Source organism: Fonsecaea multimorphosa (genome assembly GCF_000836435.1).
Source record: "Fonsecaea multimorphosa CBS 102226 unplaced genomic scaffold supercont1.2, whole genome shotgun sequence".
NCBI lineage: Eukaryota > Fungi > Ascomycota > Eurotiomycetes > Chaetothyriales > Herpotrichiellaceae > Fonsecaea > Fonsecaea multimorphosa.
In genome coordinates, this window is record NW_015971636.1 from 779,354 (window position 1) to 796,771 (window position 17,418).

Below are 17,418 nucleotides of genomic sequence, written 5' to 3' on the forward strand. Positions count from 1 at the left end.
AGAATCGAGACAGAATCGAGACAGAATCGAGACAGAATCGAGACAGAATCGAGACGTAACTTCAAGTTGTATATGGAAATACATAGTACTACATATACAGTAGTTTCACCTTCGCTATACTGGTAACGGATTCCTCTCAGATCCTTCCGAAATCACTCAATAAATGTACGTAAATTCATCGTTCTTGCGGTCAGTGAGATCCAAAAAGGCATTCTCACCCAATCTTTGCCCAATTTCAGTCTCGTCCATAGCGACGTACCTGTCTTCCATCGAGTGATCCTTGATCTTGGCCGCCTTGCCGTTCTTGACACGTTTTCTCGATTGCAGTTTGTTCAGGAAGATCAGGTCCGCCAACTGGATGAAAATCACGGCAACCATTGTGACAAAGATTGCTAGCACCTTGCGTAGACCGGGATGATAGGCGGGCGCATCTTTCTTGTTGAAAAGCAGCGGGCCAATAATGTTGCCGGAGCTCGAGCCAGCGTTGTAGAGGGACATGATGACGGATTTTTTGGTGCTTCCAGCGGTGTTCCCGACAATCCATGAAACAATGAGCGGGTTGCCGCCAAAAAGGAACGCCAAGAGGTAATAGGCCACCAAGAGCCCGGCGGTGGAACCAGAGGTGCGCGGCAGAACGTAGAGAACGGCCAGCCCGGCAATGACGGGCAGCATAAGGCCTGCAAGGACAAAAGACTTGAGCTTGGCCTTTTGAGCAGCGTACGAAGCGAGCAGGATGACGATGAACTGCATAGCGCCAAAAGGCATATTGAGCAATGACGTTTTGTATTTGTCGAAGCCAACACCTTGCAGAATGAGTGGGCCGAAAGTGTTGGTGACCGAGGCGCCCACATTCAGCAGGAGAGAAAGACCAATCCAGAGATATGTCTTGGGTTCTAACGCCAGCTCGAGAATGTGGTCCCATTTATATTCACGATTGCCTGTGCCGGTTTGATTGGCACGAAGGCGTTCAATGGCTTGTGCCTTTTCATGTTCCGTCAAAAATCTCGCCGACGGAATGTCGTTGTCGAGGAAATACCAAATGACCGGGGCGGAGACAATGGTGACCAGGCCAACGAAGAGGAAAATGATCTGCCACTCTGCCAGAACATGCGATGGGATATGGCCCAATCCGTAAGATAGTGCTGAAGCAGCAATTGTGGCGATTCCATTAGTACCGTACCAAGCCGCAACACGGAGTGGCTGCTCGGCTCGACGATACCACTGGCTGGTGATGACGCTGAAAAGTGGCAAACAGCCGGCTTCAAACAGTCCGAGGAAGAAACGGGCTGCCAAGAGCGAGCTGTAATCGTGGCAAGCGGCCATCGAAGCTTGGGCAATACCCCATCCGAGGCAAAGGGCCGGCATGAGGATGCGATGAGGGACTCGGACAATCAGGAAGGACGAGAATGGCTGCCAAGCAAGTTGTGCAATGGGGGCAATAGATCCCAGGAAGGAATATTGGTCACCGGTGAGGTTGGTGTCTTGCGTGAGGCCGAAGAGAGCGCCGTAGCCAAGGACAGACTTGTCGAGAATCTGGAGGAAGTACACCCAGACAAGAATCACGAGGATGACTCTGTCGGTCTTGCGTCGGATGCGTTTGTTCTGGCAAGCCTTATTAGAATCAACATTCCTGCAAGACAGTTTCGAGGACTTACGTCTTCTTCAGTCAGCTCCACTCGCTGGTCTCCCACAATAGCAAGAGCTCGGTCGGCGTGCTTCAGAGAAGTTCCCCGCGCAGTGATGTCTTTGGATGGACGACCTGACTCGACATCTTCGGCGTGAGCCTCGCGGACCGTTTTGTCGTCAAAGGTGGCCATCGTGAAGCCGATACTGAGTAGGACGTTCCTGAATGTCGTTGGTGTATCCCAGGAAGACCTTGGAGTGGCTTGGGGAAAGGAGACTCGAGGGGAGCGACAAGATGATGATATTTATGCATCCAAAATGTCCCCCTTGCATAGATGGGGAGCACAAAATGAGGTCGAGAAGGTTGGAGGTCGATTCTGGAAGAAGATATCACCAAGTGTGGGGTCTGGGCGCGCATCATTGACCCTTCATTGTACGTCTGGCAAAGGCCGAGAAATGCGCGGAGTGCAGTAGCCCACCGTGCTGTCTGGGGTTGAGGCTTTAGGGCGGACAACCATTGGAGCAATTGAAGCCACCGCAGGTTTGGATGACATGTGATGAGCGACCCCGCAACAGTGATCGGCAATTGAACAAAGCAGGGAATTGGACAGATGCTGAAGATCGCAGACAAGGAATGGTCGAAGGAAGCCCATCGGCAACGGGGAAGTTGGCGGGGGACGGGCATGACCGGCTGAAGCTCCCGTGGGAGGCGTATTGTTGTCTCAATAGCAATCGTGGGCGAGGCTGACAGCACACCTGCCCTTTCGCCCATCGTGGGGGTGGCGCATTCCCACAACAGCCCCCACGACCGCAGCGGCGCAGTTGCACACGAAATTCAGCTTCTAGACGTGGCTAGACCTCGTGGTCCATGTAGACAAACACGGGTGGAGGTGGACGAGAGTTGAGGGTTGAGGTGAGCGAGAGTTGGCCCTGCGCTGGAATGTCGACTCCTCCTTTTCAAACATCATATCATATTGCGATTATCCGCCTCTTCAACGGACCAGGAGCCCAACCCCTCTCTCTCCAGGACGCCTAGAAGTATGCAGTTTTGGGAGGAGAGGAGATATCGTCGTCTGATGGCACTATTGTCTCGGATGTGGATGTTAGCAATAATCTGATCTAGCGGCATAGGATCATGATGACTGTGACCGTGCCCTCCTCGAGGACATTGGAATCCCAGGATCTGGAACTGTGATGTGGCACCATTTTCGTGCAAAGGCCCTATTTTTTCAGTCACGTCTTGTCGGAAGGGGTCATCAGTTTTTTCGGATATTCGGACCGCCTTTTGGTTTGTTGGTGAAGATGTTTTCTTCTGTTGCTGTTGACCCACACGAGTAGCCGCGTATTTCATCCTCCACCAGTTCTCCTGATCGATCCTGTTGCCCAAAGCCCAAAGCTCCCTGTCTCCCAGACTCTCCACCGGGACAGAGATGCCTTTCAGTAGCTGCTCTCTCTGCAGTGCTAAACGATCGGCGACGTATATCCACGCGAGGCCCAGGAAACACATCGATCCCAGGCCAATCATGGCAAGATCTTCGGTTGGAATCAGAGGCATGGCTGGCTCGAAGGGTTGAGTCACGCTGACAGGAGACTTTGGTGCTGGTGGTGAGAATGTTGCGAGACGAGGTTGTCTTGACGGTATCGCAGCCTTCGAGGCTATCGTAAGGTACAAAGCCGGTATTGACTTGGGATCTCAGAATATTGATGGTGTCCACAAAACAACCAATGGTTTTATTTCCTGATCGTGTGTATGACGATGGACATAAATCACTCTGTTGTCGAAGACAACCTCTTGAGGGCCATGAGATGCTCTTAGATACCTCGCCGAGGGTGGTGGATATGACACAGGGTTTGATCCAAAGGTGAGGTCGAGTCAAATGCCAGCCGCTTTGTGGTTCTTAGGGGGCTTGTCTCCTTGGCACGGTGGCCGTCGTTGTCATCATTGAGGACCTGCGGAGGTTTTGGAAGTCGGGCCTTTCGTTGAGCTGGAGCCCGTCGTTTCAGCCTGGTGATCACAGGGTGTCATTTAGTCATTATGCGGCGAGCTTTCCTGGCTTACATTGTGTCCGTTTTCGATGTAGGTGCCGATGGAGCTGTCTTGACCCTCGTCGGTGACATATCCCTATCTCTTTTGAACTGGGCAAGCCATTTGTCCACAAGATTTGAAGAGATGTCAAAAGCTTTAAAGCTAAATGAAATTCTATCTGAAGACATTTCGACGAAATCAGATTAGAATTGGATTTGAGAGAGAAGAGAAAGGCAGCAGAAATAAGGGAGCTGCGAGACGTTTTACTAGTTCAAAAAACCATACCCAGGCGGGAGCGAGAGCCATCCAGAATCTATCTCTGCAGGCCCTGCCATGAAGGGGCTCGTCGGGGAACCTGGCAACCGAGCGAGTTGGAAAGGGTGGCCGGGGCAGGAGCATTCCGTCGTCGATGGACAAGTAAGGACGACTGATGGAGGATATCTGTCTATAGTAATGTGATCGTGCTCATGATGAGCATCGTTGAGACAGTGTCCGCCGTAGCAACTCGAGTATGGGCAACGTTACCAAAGGAATCACCTGCAGTCCTACGCATCAGTCATCTTCTTGGTTTCGACGCCCTTCTTCCATTTATCCCAGTCGAACACGCCGTGCCCATACGTCCATGATCCGACCTCCCTGTCGGGGACCACCACACCTTCCTTGTCCTTGAAGAACACCAAGCCACCGGGTACTTCCCTCAGGGGATTACCTTCCCCTTCGCCAGACCTACCGACAGGTCCAATATCAAAGCCACAAGCCTGGTAGAACCTCTCCTTCCCATCTGCGGCGATCACGCTGCATGCGATGCCTTCCTTTTGCGCTTGCCACACGCACATCGCGACAAGGGCACGGCCATGGCCCTGGTTCTGGTATTCAGGGTGGACGGCTAAGCATTCGAGGTACCAAGACTCGGAGCGTGGGCCCGTCCAGATGTGGTCAAGGTAGTTGTAAGAGCGTTCGATGATGTTCTCGTCCTTCGGTGATGCCGCGCGATTCGGCGAAAGCCATGAAACAAGCCGCACAACCAGTTGTGCTATGGGTCGAAGCAAACGTCCTTGGATGCACCTAATTAGCATCGTGCTCTGGTATAAGGAGTGAGTGATTAGGGGGGTGGTATTTCATATTGGTGACCAGGGGCATGAGTTGCACCGCGGCAATATCATCAGCCTCAATAGCTGCATGGTCTGAGAAGATGTGGATTACGGGTACCCTCTGAAGCTGTGCAAGAAGTGGAAGCAGATAGCTGAGAACGACATCTTGAAGAAGCACTTACTTGGATCCCACCAGGCGTATCCCCAACCAGCCTCATAATTCTCCTTCCAGCTTGGAGCTATCCGGCTCCAATGTGCGACCCCAGTCACGATCTCCCCGCGCCCACCCTCAGCAGGTACTGTCGTGACAAGGAAAATGTGGCTGCGGTCCCACCAGTCGACGACGAACCGGCGATACCAATACTTGTCGACATCGCCAGGATACGACTTCCGATAAGGATGGATTAGGCGGCCAAAGAGGACGTCGTCGTCGAAAGCAAGGGAACACACACGTGCCGCGGCGGAGAGGTCCGAAAAACGTGCCCTTCGAAGATCGAAGCCACCTTGAGCCAGGAATGACGACGGAGACAACGGGCGTGTAAGGGGAGCCATGGTGACCGTTTTCTTGTGGGTGGGTACAGCTACTGGGTTGACCGTACTGCTGACAACGGTCCCATGTGGCTGCTGAGTCGAGCTCCCCACAACTCGCGTGCACAGTTTGGGTACTGGAAGCTCTCCACGATTGAGCACTGTTCGGCTGGAGTGGTCTGGGCTATGGATGCTGCTGACGGTGGAGATATTGCACCACAAACGACCGAGGGGTGATATGCGAATCCCAACAGATATCGTTTTGATTGGGCCGTACTCGAATCCTTCGACTATGCCTTGCAATTTTTGGAGCGGTTCCGAGCGAACGTGCAAATGTAAGCACGATCAGGGACTGCTGGACAAGGAAGATTGAGGTGTTCAAGAAGTTACGTCGGTGTGACCACTACAACAATTAGCTGCGTTGTTTGGCCGGAAAGACTCCGCCCAGCACTCAGATGAGACCTCCCGCGTTCAGTGTGGGAGGGCGGGATTGAGACAGTGAGATTGAGTCGATTTGGGCGGAACCGGTCGGTTTGAAGCCAAACCTCGTCGTGATCGACGACTTCCGATGAGGCTGGGAACCAACCTTCGATATATGTCAGGCTCCTGTCAGGCTCCTGAACTAAGCCTTACGTGCTGAGTGGGCGAACAGCTAGAAATGATACGTTGGGGATGTTTCCCGCTGGGCAAGGTATCGTGGTCTCGTGGTCTTGTGGTTCATGGGGTCCGAGTTACAGCAGGTATGTACCTGGCTTGCTGGTTCAGTTGCGCTGGGTTCCGGTGATGGACCGATGGTGCGACAAACAACCCATGATAGGCACCATTTGCCCACTAGATTAGCCAGGGTAGTGGCTTTTTGGCGAATCCTTTTGCCTGACTAGGCGATGGGCCGATGGCTCCTGCAGCGGTTGCCTGAGTGGAGATGCTGCTCCACAACAAGGGCAAGACATACAACGACAACCGAGAGAAGAGCTCAACAATGCCACGGCGAACGGTCGGTGAGTTCAGAGAGGTTGCGTGTCTGAGGATGCCTTGGCGACAAAAGGGACACTGGAGACGAACTTCCCGGCAGCACCACTTGCAGAAAGGTACGAGGACCAGAAAGAGGGGAGTTTGAGCGTGCCTAGCTACCTAGGTACCTTTGAGGAGGTATTCCACGCCGGCACAAGTTTCGCAATGCCGCTTCCGGTCCCCGAAACTATCTCTAGCTACGGGTAACCAGCTGCCGCGGGAAACGCACGCCAGAAGCAAGTTCCTGTTCCTGGTGGAGCGGCACATCTACCTAGGTACCAGGTAGGCTTCTAACTACTCGTAGTGCCCGTGGGCGCCTGCGCCACTTCGGTGAAGTTCGGATCTGCTTCATTGCCTCGTTCCTTGTCCTTTTTGAGACTACCGAACGCCTGGAAAAGGGAAGAGAAAGGGGATGTTGGCACAAAAAGACAAACCAGGTACTCGTTCCACACATGTTCGTACGGGAAGAATCAATGGCAGAGAAACCCAAAATCCCTTGCTGGGAACCCACAGGTGCCTGGCTTGCCTCCAGCCGACTACGAACCGTCCAGGACCAAAGGGTGGATAGTGTGGGCGTATTCGAAGTAGTACTCGTTACATACCACCTCTCCCTTCCTGCCCAACTTCCCCAGAGTTGTAGTGATATAACAAATCCTTCGTAGTTACCTATGGACCATGTGATTTCCCCCTTTGCCGTATACTCGTGTTTCCCGCCACCTTTGAACCCAGAATCCCTCCCTTTTGAAAGCCCGTAGGATACCCTCCTGCGCCCGCCTCCCACGAGGAGCCGTCTGAATTCTACCTGTAGTAAACGTGCCCAACACCCATTTGACAGTTGTATCGTACTTAATTGTACCCGTGCCGGGGGAAGGACGGCCTCAAGCTCTCCCTTGGTCTGCTTCGTACTGAATATTCCATTGAACGTCCTTGCGGATGATGTGATCTTGACTGCCCCCACTATGGATTGAATCGTTCTCTCTCATCATAGTAGGCTTGCAGACACGGGGATCCTGCTCGGGAATTGGCGGATATTGCTCGGCGTCGTGGTAGGACCTTCTCGCAGACTTGGACTTCGCTGTGCCATTATTGCCCGGGAGGACAGAGCTCAGCTCGAAAGCATTCATGAGTCGCCCCAGCCGTCCGGATCCACGCCCAGAACCGCGGCCTGAGCTCCTTCCAGAGCCGTATGCCTGCGTGACGGAAGGGTCGAGTTGGATGCCGAATCCGCTGCTGAAGCTGCGAACGAACGACTTGAGATTGGGGATGGTGGCCGAAATGAGCGACCAGCACAGCTGCACCTCTTGGATCACGATGACGGACACAATCGCGATGCCCGGATTGTCCGAGCCGGTATAGACGGCGACATAATGGAGGTGGAGGATCGAAAGCATCGCCACACTGTGTGAGGGTGTCAGCATGGCTGCACCCTGATTCGAGCCGGGTAGAGAGAGACTCACGGTAGCCGGAATGCAAAGGCAAGCACAACCTGAAATTTCATTGACAGAGCCAGGTGTACAGGCCAAACAACGAAGACCGTGATCAAAACCAAAATGCATTCTGTCGCCACGTCAAAGGCGGTAATTAACTGCCAGCGAAGGAACTGGAGAACCATTAGTACGTGTTGAACATAGCACTTGGGTCCAATTCACCCACCTGATCACCGCATTGCGCACGGTCTCCTTGGATAAAGCCAGGAACGGAGCAATTGACCGACACGGCGACAATAGACAAGATACCCCAGAGGCCCATTCCGCACAAGACAGAAAGGCTGATCCAGTATAGAACTTTGGACCGCAAATCTTTTGCTGTTCGTGGGCCGACCAAGTTGAAAAGCCTCATCATCAAACACAGTGTGGAGGCTTTCGTTATAGTGGCGGACATGATGAACAGGATTTGGGCAGCAAAAGTTGCCTGCATGCATCAGTAACAGAGTAGTCAGAGAATTGGAAAACGACGGGCGCATACTCGGCTGGCTTTTGCAAGCTCATCCTGACGCAGAAGCTCTTGTGTCTTTCCCAACCCATGATGCAGTCCAACAATCACCGCCACCACCTGTCCCACTTGAATTGCCTGCATCGCCAGTCAGTCCGCCGCTTCTCATACCATCCAGGATGTCTCCTCACGGTTGCGGTCAGGGCAAGATAATCATCCAACCCATACATCTTCCACCTTAGATGACCCCTCAACGCCAATGTGACGACCGAATAGATGAGACATAGCAGAGTTGCAATCCATACCGACCCAGCGTGGTCGTCGGGCGTAATTGGGGAGAAGCGATGACTTCCCATGATATCCCCCTTTTTTCTTAGTCGACGAGCTATGACACTGTCAAGAATGAAGAGGAGGATTGCACCGTGAGGAAAGTGTTGTTTTGAGGAATAGAACACGGGCAATGGTCAACCTAGAACGACAAGGCTGGACTACGTGCTTTCCTTCACCATAGCGCAAATGATTGAAGGATAGGACAGAGGACATTGGAGGACGTAAAGGTGATGTGTCATGGAATATTAATTAGGGATCGAGGTAGGATTTGCAACAGTATTAACTTCAGATGATCATGCTTTGAGGGGAGTTCGAGTGTGCCATGAGCGATCCACGGCCATCCCTGTTGACCATGCCGGGAGTTCAGCTTCGGTGGTTTTCGACACGCCCGCCACAAAGTATTTCGGAGAGGACCTGAAATGTACGGATCAAACTGTGCTCTCAAAAGTATGATAAGTCCAGGAACATGGGAAACAGTAATGGGGTTTTGGGTGGCAAGCATGACCGGAGTAAGCGCGATAAGCAAAGAGCTGCCAGGCACCCTCAAAGCAGGGAAGCATCCAGGAGACAGGTGGCGCACATGGCAGCAGCACTGACACTGATTGATACGCTGATCATTTCTTGGAAGGATGCAGCTTCTGATGCCCACGGGGGAAGTTTGAGAGGCAATCACACGAAACAAAGCCCGGCCAATGGTACAATGGAGGGGTGGTGCCAGGTATTGGTTCAGAGTATCCGTGCACGTTCTTCTTCTATTGTCCTTTTGAGGCCTACGGGAGACCAGGTGTGATGGACGTGTGCTCGACATTGGGAGACTTTTGATTTTGTTTGGTAGCAAATAGGTGGTCGTGGTGATGTCTGCCGGCGCAGGGACGAGGTAGTTCGAGTGGATGGCTTCCACACGCATCAGAACAAAGATATTGCACCACAGCCGAAGCAGCTAGCCTCTCGCTTCTGGATGGCCCACTTAAGCAGCCCAAGGCAAGGGTGTTGAGTATCCGGGAGGAAGAGGGGGAGGGATACCCTGGCGAGACGCTTCCCCAGGTGTCCTACTGCGGAGGAGGTATTCGGGTTATCGTAGAGAGCTCCGATGCGGTTCGTGTTCTCCTCGTTCCGAACTTTAGGTAAAAACTCTGCATATCCAAGTCCTCTCTGGTTCGTTCTCTTTTATTCCGAAGTTTCGTGGTGCCAGGGCAGAGTTCGGCGACGAGCAACCTGTCTTGTTGGTTATTTCAGCACAATCAACTTGAGTACGAATAGCAGCTGGCGCCACTTACGCAGAGTCTTGGACGTGAAATTGGTCCATCTTTTCTTTGTTCGCTTACCGGACTGGACTACCTAGGGCTGACTAGCAGAGAGGGGTATGACTTGCTATTACCTCGTATTCAGTATCGGCGACATGGGCCATTGCTTGCCTGAACCCCTCAACAGAGGTCAACAGCCCCTGAATGAGTCTAGAGACACGGAGAGAACGAGGGATCTGGCCTAGTGCAGGGTCTGCCGAGAGTTGGAGCTGTCAATGAAGGTTGCTAAAGTAGATGCAAAGTAAACTTCGGAAGCAGTGAGTACCTAGCTTGCTAGGTAGGTGGACGGCAAGCAGCCGCAAACAAGCGTGTTGATCACATCCCCAAATATTCTCCGTGCTTGCAGGTAGTGGACTGGAGTCAGAGGTTTCTTGGTGTCACGCTGTCGGTAGCGTCTGCCCGTAGGTAGAAAAAGATACCACTGGGTGACTGACACGGTGACCCGCTGGTGCTGCCGCACTTGGCAAAAGCCATGATCCAGCCATGATCCAGCCAGATCCACACCCGCAACTCTGATCGCCATCTCTTGCCCATGCAGCTTCTTGCCCACGCAGCGATGTGGACACTTTTCCTAGAGGTTGGCCATTGACGGGAAGCATGGGAAAAAAGCATCCCCCCGCCGATCGATGCCTCTCTGTTACCTTCACGTCAAGGACAACTCACCATCATCTGTCAAGCGTCTGGGTGACCCCATCCAAGTTCGCTGCTCCCAGCCTCCTCAAGGTGCTCCGGTGACTGATTGCAGGCTGGAAATTGAATCCGTCTCCATTTGGCACCGTCCTTGCGCGATGTGACCAAGAAACCGTGGAACTTGAAATGATAGCTCCAGCAATCGATCAGCACACGAGGATGTGGATGGCGACATTGCCGACTTCTCGCTTGCAACCTCGACTACGCTTACATGGCTCGATTGCCGTCCAGCAACAAGCTGCACCATCTCACAACCCTCTTGGCCGAACAAATTTGCACCTCTTCCTATCCAATTGGTTCCCCCTAGTCCCGACAGTCTTAGATGGTCTCTTCCAGTACGTCAGCGAGCAGATGGTGTGCCTTGTGTCTGACATTTCCAGGTCCTGCCTCATGTGGGACCATGTGTGGCTGTCCCTCGCTACATACAGAGTACTTTCTCACCTCCTGTAAGACCTTCTCCTGCTATGGGGCCGCACTATCCTGCTCGTTGCATATCCGCAGCCACCTCCACAAGCGTCCTCTTATCCACCTCTGACATGAACGACTGTAAGGTTATTGACTTTGGTCGCCCTGTGGCTTGCTTAAACTCGCGACCGCAGCAGCCGGTTTCTTTCCTCCTGGTGTGGTCTGTGCCTTGTCCCTTGGACGGCGTCGAGAAAATACCCGAGAAGACAAGACACAATTGATTCCGAAACATGGGTTAACTGCGAACCCCCCTATCAAACAATGTCCCTTTGCTAGCAATTGGTCTTGGACCCTTCGCAGGTGCGAAATCTGCATGACCCGATAAGCCACTTTCGTCTTGATGCCGTCTAGCTTGCGTTGGGACATGCATAAGCACACTGGCACGCGAACTGACAAGAGTGAGTACTCCTGCCTCTGTCATGTCCCAAGATGGTCAAGATCTACACTTACAACCACATGGGCCATGCTCCTTGCTTGACACATGGCAAGCACTTCCCCCTCCACTTCTATCGACTCCTCTGCGATCTTCTTTCTTTCATCTCTCCAGCTTCGAATACCAACTGACTTGCCAGCTGCTATGCTGTTCATTGACGACGTGCTATTCTAACAGTGCTTTATTCCTTATTTTACACAAGCTCCCCGTCTTCGTCCCTCCCTGAGAGTTGTTGTTTTTGCGACCATGGCAGATCACAAGGAGACTGGGGTGGTCACATCCCAAGTTGACCTGGAGTCAACCAATGCGGATTTGTCGCCTGAAAAGAAAGGGACCAACGATGACCAACGGGATATGTTTCGCATGGGCAAACACCAAGAGCTACGAGTAAGAGACCTTCAGTGTCCCCCAGCATATGTTGCCATGATTGACATGCCTAGCGAAATTTCCGATTTGTCTCCATTTTCGGCTTCTCCATGATTCTCATGGCCAGCTGGGAAACGATGTTAGGGTCAGTGACAGGCTCGAGAGGCCCTCTCAGTGTCAATGGATCTCACTGACTCTTGAACAGCACATCTATCATCGGCTTGATCAACGGCGGCACCGCCGGGATGATCTGGCTGTACTTGGTAGCCTGGATTGGCTTCCTGGCTGTCAACACTTCAATGGCCGAAATGGGATCCATGTATGACAATCTTGTCCAAGGGAATACCATACCTTTGCTCATACTCTGCTTAGGGCTCCGACATCTGGTGGTCAATATCACTGGGTGAGCGAATTTGCGCCAAGGACATACCAAAAGTTCATGAGTTTTATTGTTGGTGAGGGAACTCAAAGCCTCATATTCGACCCTTTCTTACAAGCTCTCAGGCTGGCTCTGCGTGCTCGGCTGGCAGACAGGTGCGGCTAATACAGGTGAGAGGAACTTCCCGGCAATCCCCAAATCATCACTTTGGTGGCAGATGCGCTAATCGGGAATATAGCATTCCTCGCCGGAACTCAAATCCAAGGCCTTGTGATCTTGAATTATCCGGATTACACACCTGAGAGATACCATGGCACGTTGTTGACGTTCGCTGTGGCCTCATTCTCCGTCTTCTTCAACACCTTCCTCGTCAAAAAATTGCCGTTGGTGGAAGGCATCGTGCTGATCGTACACGTGTTTGGCTTCTTTGGCGTCCTGATCACCCTCTGGGTCCTGGGCCCAATCGGAAATGCAAGCGATGTCTTTACCACTTTCAACAATTACGGCGATTGGAGCAGCGATGGGCTATCAGCAATAGTTGGCATCCTCGCGGTGATGATCCCGTTGCTCGGCGCAGACGGCGCAGTCCATATGTCCGAGGAACTCCGCGACGCATCGAAAGTGCTCCCTCAAAGCATGATCTGGACCACTATCCTAAACGGTTCTATGGGTTGGATCATCCTGATCACCTTCTGCTTCACTCTGGGAAACCTTGACGATGTGATCGACTCGCCCACCGGTCAGCCGTACATTGCTGTCTTTTACAATGCCACGCAGTCTTATGCTGGCGCATCAGTTCTCTCGGCGCTGGTCATCTTCATGGCCATTTTCTGCAACTTGTCGATTACAGCGACTGCCTCGAGACAGCTCTGGTCCTTTGCCCGTGATCAGGGCATTCCGGGTGCTTCGTGGTTTGCATACGTATGCGCTTCCCTTCTTTTCCACAAGTTTGCTGGATGTGCTGAAGCTAATTGTGTTGTATAGGTGCGACCTGGCTGGGACGTCCCCATGAACAGTATCGTGGTATCTTTCGTGGTTTCGTGTCTGCTTTCCCTGATCAACATCGGCTCCACGATTGCGCTCAACAACATTACCTCGCTGTCCCTGGTCGCCATCTTGTCGTCATACATCGTCTCCATCGGCTGCCTGTTCTGGAGGCGGTTGACGTATCAGCCTCTCCTCCCAGCGAAATTCACCTTCAGCAGACCAGTTGGTCTGTTCTTGAACGGATTCAGTCTCGTCTTCCTGGTCTTCGCCTTCGTCTTCGCATTTTTCCCCGGTAACCCAGACCCAACGGTTTCTCAGATGAATTGGGCCAGCTTGATCTACGGGTGCGTGATGATTTTCGCAGTTCTCCACTATTACATCCAGGCCAGGCATGTCTATGACGGTCCTGTAGAATATGTGCGCAAGCTGGTGTAAACTATGGATCCTTTGCCTACCCTGCAAGCAGGGGCAGGATTTGGGATTTAAAGAGCTGGAACTTTGCTGGCGTGTTTGCTGCCGAACTATCTCCTGGAGGGCATGGTACGTTTCTCGGTGAATGGCAAAATCTGAGGTAGTGCTATCTGGGAAGACATGCGGGCAAACTGAAATAAAAAAACATATGTCAAGGCTTTGAAGCTGCCTTTTGAGACACTTCATACCCTGTGGTGGGCAGGATGGAAGTTTCGATAGCTGGCGGATCTCAGCCCAGACCAGTCTCACGTGAGGCACATGTACGAGTATCTACCTAGGTAGCTAGTTAGTTGCGGATTTAAATTCCCTGACTTCGGAACTTGCTTTGTGCCCACTCACGTATCATGATGTGTGACTGTGGAATCCTGGATACAGGGGGGAGCATGGAGAAGCGAGCCCACGAGCCCTACAAACCCAATCAGTGCCTATCTCACCCCCAGCCCATCTCAGCTCCACCTTCGTAACATTTTCTTGGTCCATCGGTGGCAGAGCTTCCAATCCCTGTATCGCAGCCCCGCGATGGTTCGCGTCGGTGTTAGTCTGGTGATGGATGAACTGCGAAGCCAATATCATCTGCTGGTGCTTCCTTGACATCCACGAAACAGCTGTGCCAGCCTGTCAATTGAAAAGCACTCTAAAGCTTAATTCTCGTTGTCGATGGTCTGGGCTCTAGGTCATATTCGTATCAGTCGCGAAGGCTGCCGCGCCTCATTCGTGTTCTACCCCGCCATCCTTCACTGGAATGCCTGCCAGTGGTGCCAGGACACGATGCCAGGAGACAGACCTGAAGTCATTGGTGACTTGATGGTCAATTTCTCCCAGGTGATCCGAGCGAGCTGATAGTTCTGTGGGCGGCATTGGACGACAAGGAACAGGTTACCCCGCGGGCCAACACGAGCACTTGTGTGAGACAAGTCTAGAATTTCGTGTTGACGGTGCGGCTGAGCGAGGAAAGCTGAGGAGAAGAGAGACCTATAAAGGCGTGGTAGGACTGCCAGTGTGCTGTGACTCGGAACGTACTGGCACTTTCCTCACTTTCTGGCTTCTCAGCCTGCCTTTGTGACCCTGACTTCACCCTGTGTCACCACTCTTCCCCTAAACATCCCACAATCTTCTCACCACTCGCAGCCTGAGGTCCTTCCAGATATCTATCATAGCTACTTAGCACCATGGCTCCTCACGCAACAGAAAACGCCACCGACGCCACGTCCTCTTCGGGCGGCCTCGACTTCACCACCTTCTCCAATGTGATTGACGGCAAGCTCGCGTCGACCGAAAAGACTCGCCACGGAATCAACCCGGCCACCGGAAAACCGAACCCTGAGGTGCCCGTTTCGACACCCGAGGACGTGGACAAGGCCGTAGCGGCGGGCAAGAAGGCGTTCAAGACATGGGCCAAAACACCCTACGCGGAGAGGCAGAAGGCCATGCTTGCCTTTGCAGACGCCATGGAGAAAGAGAAGGACGGGTTTGCGAAGATGTTGACGCAGGAGCAAGGGAAGCCAGTAAGTCGAGAATGGATGAACTCATGCGCACAACCCGTTACCACAGCATTGACCGCTGACATGTTTTCCAATCTCACAGCTTCATTTTGCCTATTTTGAGATGGACTTCACTCTCCAGATCATCCGCACCATGGCAAACCTCGAGCTCCCCACTGAAGAAATCGTCGACGAGGCCGACCGGAAGATCGTTGTCCGATACACTCCGCTCGGTGTGACTGTGGGCATTGTTCCGTGGAACTACCCTGTCTTGCTATGCTGCTCCAAAATTACCCCGTGCGTCGTCACAGGTAACCCCATTATCATCAAGCCGTCCCCATTCACTCCATATGGCGGATTGAAGGTAGTGGAATTGGCGCAGAGATTCTTCCCACCAGGTGTCGTCCAAGCCGTCAGCGGAGACGACAACCTTGGTCCGTGGTTGACTTCTCATCCCGGGCCTGCAAAGATCAGCTTCACAGGCTCCAGCGCCACTGGTAAGAAAGTCATGGAGTCAGCAAGCAAAACACTCAAGCGCGTTACACTGGAGCTGTACGTGATCGTACTCGATTTCTGTGTTTGTGACCCAAGCTGATCACTTGAATAGTGGCGGCAACGATCCTGCCATCGTTTGTGATGACGTTAATGTTGACGAGGTTGCTCCCAAGGTGAGTTCTCGACCTTCTCGAGGAGTTGGGCAATGACTAATATATTTTAGATCGCAACCCTCGCTTTCTTGAACTCTGGCCAGGTAAGATAACTTTTATCTCCCACTCCATGACGAGGAGCCATGTGGCTGACTCCAACAAGATCTGCTTGGCGCTCAAACGCATCTTTGTTCACGAGAAGATCTTCGAGCAGTTCCGTGACAAGATGGTCGAGTATACCAAGACCTTGAAACTCGGCGAAGGGTTCGAGAAGGATGTTTTCCTCGGCCCTATTCAGAACTCTATGCAGTATGAACGGGTCAAGGGCTTCTTCAATGATATCGAAAAGGAACAGTACAACGTTGTTGTCGGAGGCAAAAACCCTGATGGGCCAGGCTATTTCATCACACCGACAATCATTGACCGTCCGAAGGAGAACTCAAGGCTGGTCGTTGAAGAACCGTTCGGTAAGTCACGGCCGCGTTGTGGGATGACCCAACCCGAGGCTGACGATTGGTGGAAACAGGGCCCATCGTACCTCTCTTGAGCTTCGGCACCGACGAAGAAGCCATCGAAAAGGCCAATAACACCAATTACGGTCTTGGAGCTTCCGTTTGGTCGGGCAACCTCGAACGAGCTTCGACCATTGCCAAGGAGCTTGAAGCTGGCAACGTCTGGGTGAACACTCATTTCGAGCTTGATGCGAGAGCGCCTTTTGGAGGGCACAAGGAGAGTGGCATTGGGACCGAGTTCGGTGTCGGTGGGTTGAAGTCGTACTGCAACTCGCAGACCTTGTACTTGAAGAAGTGAGGGAGGAGGATGGCGATCGAGGGATGGGGCCAGTGGTCTGCCTCAGCCACAGGATACCTGGTGAGGAAGCTGAATGATGCTACCCATGGCGCCGCTTGCGACCATGATAGTAACCAAGGAGGTACTCTGCACCAATTTCCATTGCTATTTATCCAGACACATCTTCGACAGGCTGGCCTTCTGCGATTGTTGAAAAGAAGGCCGCGCTGCGAGAGAGAAAGTCCTTCATATACGATGTCCACATTGTCTCCCATGGGCCATCAGCCCATCAGCCCACCAGCCCAGAAGCCCCACCCTCGGAAGATTTGTGCCGAGGGTGACTGCCGGCCGTGTACTTCGTACTCGGTGCGAACCAGCGAGGTTGGGTGCGAGGACTCGATAGGGGACCAACTAGCCAGGTAGCCACTTGCGGGGAAGGCCGCCGCAAGAATCAATTAGGTATAACCGCCCTTGCCGCCCCCTCTAGAACCCAACCTGGGCACCCCAAACACCAGTTAACCAGCACTGGGGCAAGGGCGGGGGCCTAGCCCAACCAAAGATCATGCTTCGGGCGGCTTCCTTTGGAGCTTGTCACCCCAAGTTTCTTTGGAGAACCACGAGGAGGGAAAAATTAATCTCAACCGAGCAAACCTTTCCTTCTGGATTGGTCCCTTCCTTTCAAACCAGTCGCAACTCATCAATTTCGTCCATATCATCACCTCGTCTATCTGCGCCTCGGGCTCTTGTCGTCGAGTTCAGCGCCGACTTGAGATCAAGAAGATGCCGCAACTGGTGCGGCAATGACATTGATTTGATGGTCGCGCAAGATTGATGATCCGCCGCGATTCAGCAGACGACGCATCGT

General features: G+C 52.8%; 6 protein-coding genes across 6 annotated transcripts; 2 read left to right on the forward strand and 4 right to left on the reverse strand.

Moving 5' to 3' along the window:
* Positions 1-156: 156 nt before the first annotated feature.
* Z520_01224 (uncharacterized protein) lies at positions 157-1,817 on the reverse strand (the record flags this gene model as incomplete). The annotated part of the gene is made up of 2 exons (XM_016771742.1): positions 157-1,602; positions 1,656-1,817. The coding sequence occupies 2 exons, from the start codon at positions 1,815-1,817 to the stop codon at positions 157-159; spliced, it is 1,608 nt and encodes a 535-aa protein (XP_016636881.1).
* A 770-nt stretch (positions 1,818-2,587) lies between these two features.
* Positions 2,588-3,178, reverse strand: Z520_01225 (uncharacterized protein; the record flags this gene model as incomplete). Its single annotated transcript, XM_016771743.1, has 1 exon — positions 2,588-3,178. The coding sequence occupies one exon, from the start codon at positions 3,176-3,178 to the stop codon at positions 2,588-2,590; it is 591 nt and encodes a 196-aa protein (XP_016636882.1).
* A 1,016-nt stretch (positions 3,179-4,194) lies between these two features.
* On the reverse strand, positions 4,195-5,292 carry Z520_01226 (uncharacterized protein; the record flags this gene model as incomplete). Its single annotated transcript, XM_016771744.1, has 2 exons — positions 4,195-4,703; positions 4,923-5,292. 2 exons carry the CDS (start codon positions 5,290-5,292, stop codon positions 4,195-4,197), a joined length of 879 nt encoding a protein of 292 aa, XP_016636883.1.
* Positions 5,293-7,157: 1,865 nt separating this feature from the next.
* On the reverse strand, positions 7,158-8,567 carry Z520_01227 (uncharacterized protein; the record flags this gene model as incomplete). The annotated part of the gene is made up of 5 exons (XM_016771745.1): positions 7,158-7,677; positions 7,737-7,879; positions 7,933-8,190; positions 8,245-8,349; positions 8,403-8,567. 5 exons carry the CDS (start codon positions 8,565-8,567, stop codon positions 7,158-7,160), a joined length of 1,191 nt encoding a protein of 396 aa, XP_016636884.1.
* A 3,112-nt stretch (positions 8,568-11,679) lies between these two features.
* Z520_01228 (uncharacterized protein) lies at positions 11,680-13,600 on the forward strand (the record flags this gene model as incomplete). The annotated part of the gene is made up of 7 exons (XM_016771746.1): positions 11,680-11,820; positions 11,874-11,944; positions 12,005-12,118; positions 12,172-12,250; positions 12,297-12,348; positions 12,417-13,099; positions 13,163-13,600. 7 exons carry the CDS (start codon positions 11,680-11,682, stop codon positions 13,598-13,600), a joined length of 1,578 nt encoding a protein of 525 aa, XP_016636885.1.
* Positions 13,601-14,805: 1,205 nt separating this feature from the next.
* On the forward strand, positions 14,806-16,574 carry Z520_01229 (uncharacterized protein; the record flags this gene model as incomplete). Its single annotated transcript, XM_016771747.1, has 6 exons — positions 14,806-15,141; positions 15,221-15,669; positions 15,725-15,785; positions 15,836-15,868; positions 15,928-16,231; positions 16,291-16,574. 6 exons carry the CDS (start codon positions 14,806-14,808, stop codon positions 16,572-16,574), a joined length of 1,467 nt encoding a protein of 488 aa, XP_016636886.1.
* Positions 16,575-17,418: the final 844 nt, after the last annotated feature.